This window comes from Diceros bicornis, chromosome 7 (assembly GCF_020826845.1).
Source record: "Diceros bicornis minor isolate mBicDic1 chromosome 7, mDicBic1.mat.cur, whole genome shotgun sequence".
In the NCBI taxonomy this organism is placed as follows: Eukaryota; Metazoa; Chordata; class Mammalia; order Perissodactyla; family Rhinocerotidae; genus Diceros; species Diceros bicornis.
Genome location: NC_080746.1, coordinates 12,759,975 through 12,762,875, shown reverse-complemented (window position 1 = coordinate 12,762,875; position 2,901 = coordinate 12,759,975). Strand labels below are relative to the sequence as shown.

The 2,901-nt window shown below is 36.7% G+C and overlaps 1 protein-coding gene across 1 annotated transcript; it reads left to right on the top strand.

Moving 5' to 3' along the window:
- Positions 1-1,730: 1,730 nt before the first annotated feature.
- On the top strand, positions 1,731-2,666 carry LOC131408323 (putative olfactory receptor 8G3). The gene has a single exon (XM_058544939.1). It carries the CDS (start codon positions 1,731-1,733, stop codon positions 2,664-2,666), a length of 936 nt encoding a protein of 311 aa, XP_058400922.1.
- Positions 2,667-2,901: the final 235 nt, after the last annotated feature.

The following is a 2,901-nucleotide window of genomic DNA, read 5'->3' as shown; positions in this document are numbered from 1 at the left end:
CCTTGCAGACATCATTTAATTTAGTTTTTATGTGAGACAGAAATTAGCATTCCATTTTTTCAGAGGATTGCAACAAGTACGTGATTGAGGTAAGGTTTGAATTCATGACTATCTAACTTAAAATGACTATCTAACTTTAGAATTATAAAATCATGAAATATTGGAATTGAAAGAGATACTAAAGATGACTTAATCCACCCACCCTTCTAGGGCTTGCATCCTTGAACAATACCTGCTAAGTGGCTATTCAGGCTGTATTTTAACATTTCTGGCTGTAAGATCATGGTATGTCTGACTGTTGGAATGTTCTTTGATGAAAAACCAGATTTTTTCCCCTATACTTTCAAGCAGTTAGTTTTACTTTACTCTCTTGAAACATGTCCAATGAGTCCAAAGCTTCTTAAATATAGCAGTATGTTTAACATTTGGTAACAACTGCCAGGTGCCCCATGAATTTTTGCTTTACTAGCTAAATATCCTCAGTTATCTCAGCCATTATTCAAAATGTAAGATTTCTAGACAATTTTTCTGTATTGTACAGTTTTTCTATGTCACATAAAGCATTGTACTCCAAAGTGAAAACGTTAATCCAACTACTGCTTGAGTGAGAATATGAATTTCCATTTTCTAGAATCTACTCGTTTTCTTTGCAAATCTAAGTGAAAAAAACATAATTAATACATAAATTCCTTTTTTAGGAAAACAAATCACATTGTTGACTAATATTGAATTTAAACTAAAATTTCTAATTGTATTTGCATGTGCTTTACTAATCCATATCTCCATCATCTTTAAATGCTATAGACAGTACATACAGAATACATGACAAGAAGACACCTAGTGTTTTTCTTGCAAAATTTTTCTTGTATTTTGGGAATAAGAGTAGTTTTCTGACCTCCACTACTATAACAATAAAGTCCAATTAATGTAAACCATTCAGTCTACTGCTTGTCTGGCCACAGTTGGGGAAAACTTGACCTAAATTTAAACCATTGTATTACTCCCCTGGGATTATTCAAATTAGAAACAAAGGAAGACAATACTTTATTCTTGGAGAAGTTATTGAGATATAAGTATGTTATATTCTTGCCTTGTGAGGTAATAGGGCTGAGTCATGGAACCTAGGACATACAGAATAGCAGAATTTCAGGTGAAATGATATTGACAGTTGCCCAGTGCTTCAGGTATTTTGAGCTGGAATTCTAGTAAGGAAAATGGTTTAGACCAAAATAACTTTTTCACAGATTTATGAATCCTGTGTTTATTAATTGTAGAAAGTGTTTGCTACTCTCTTCTTCTGAGACAAATGAAAATTTAATCATTGCCCCATTTGACATGTAGGACAGTAACATATACATGTAGAATATAGGAAGAAAAAAAGACTCTTCAGAAACAACAGTAGTAATCTTCCTATTAACTGACTCAAAAATTTGTGTTTCTCTTAAAAATTAGAAATATCCTAATTACAAGTTTCTTGAATTTATGATTCTTCTTTGGGTCAACTAGAATGATTGCCCTTGAGTAGTGGAAGAGACTCAAGAGATACCTGCATTACGAATCTCTTCTGATAAGGGATAAAATAATGATCTCCAGAGAGTTACTCTCTCTCCCTTTCACATGCACATACACATGAGAATATATACACACACACACACACGAGCATACACACACACACACACTCAAATACACTCATTTTCTCTTTTTTAAACTTAGAACCCTATGAGAGGATAATGGACCCTGGAAACCATTCCACGCTACCTGAGTTCATCCTCGCTGGGCTAACAGATCATGCTGAACTCCAACTACCACTTTTCTTCCTCTTCCTAGGAATCTATGTGGTCACGGTAGTGGGGAACCTGGGCATGATCACACTGATTGGGCTCAGTTCTCACCTGCACACCCCCATGTACTATTTCCTCAGCAGCTTGTCCTTCATTGATCTCTGCCAGTCCATGGTCATTACCCCCAAAATGTTGGTGAATTTCATGACAGAAAAGAACATCATCTCCTACCCTGAATGCATGACTCAGCTCTATTTCTTCATCGTTTTTGGTATTGCCGAGTGTCACATGTTGGCTACAATGGCATATGACCGCTATGTTGCCATCTGTAACCCTTTGCTTTACAATGTCATCATGTCTTATCACATCTGCTTCTGTCTCACAGTGGGAGTTTATAGTTTGGGTATCATTGGATCTACAGTCCATACAGGCTTTATGTTGAGACTCCTTTTCTGCAAAACCAATGTGATTAACCATTATTTCTGTGATCTCTTTCCACTCTTGGAGCTATCCTGTTCCAGCATCTACATAAATGAATTATTGGTTCTGGGCTTGAGTGCATTTAACATCCTGATTCCTGCTTTGACTATCCTTGCCTCCTACATGTTCATCCTCTCCAGCATCCTCCGCATTCGCTCCACTGAGGGCAGGTCCAAAGCCTTCAACACATGCAGTTCCCACATCTCAGCTGTTGCTGTTTTCTTCGGCTCCCTTGCATTCATGTACCTGCAGCCATCATCTGTGAGCTCCATGGATCAAGGAAAAGTGTCCTCTGTGTTTTACACCATCATTGTGCCCATGCTGAACCCCCTGATCTACAGTCTGCGGAATAAGGATGTCAAATTTGCCCTAAAGAAAATTCTGGACAGTAGAACATATTCATGAATAGAATCAAGGTTATTATGTCATATCAGAAGCAAGCCTTTGGTTTGCTGAAATACGTAATTTATTAGTTTTTGTGTGAAAATTTTTGGATATTCAGTGACATTATTCCATATAACATACATCCAATATTCCTATCTAGCCCGCTTCCTTTGAACTTGTATTACAATCACTATGCATGGAGAAACAAAAACTAAGAATAAAATCAAAGATGCTTGAGCATTAAAGGAGCCATATT

Excerpts from the sequence above, each read along its gene's own strand:
- LOC131408323 (XM_058544939.1), top strand. The coding sequence starts at position 1,731 with ATGGACCCTGGAAACCATTCCACGCTACCTGAGTTCATCCTCGCTGGG.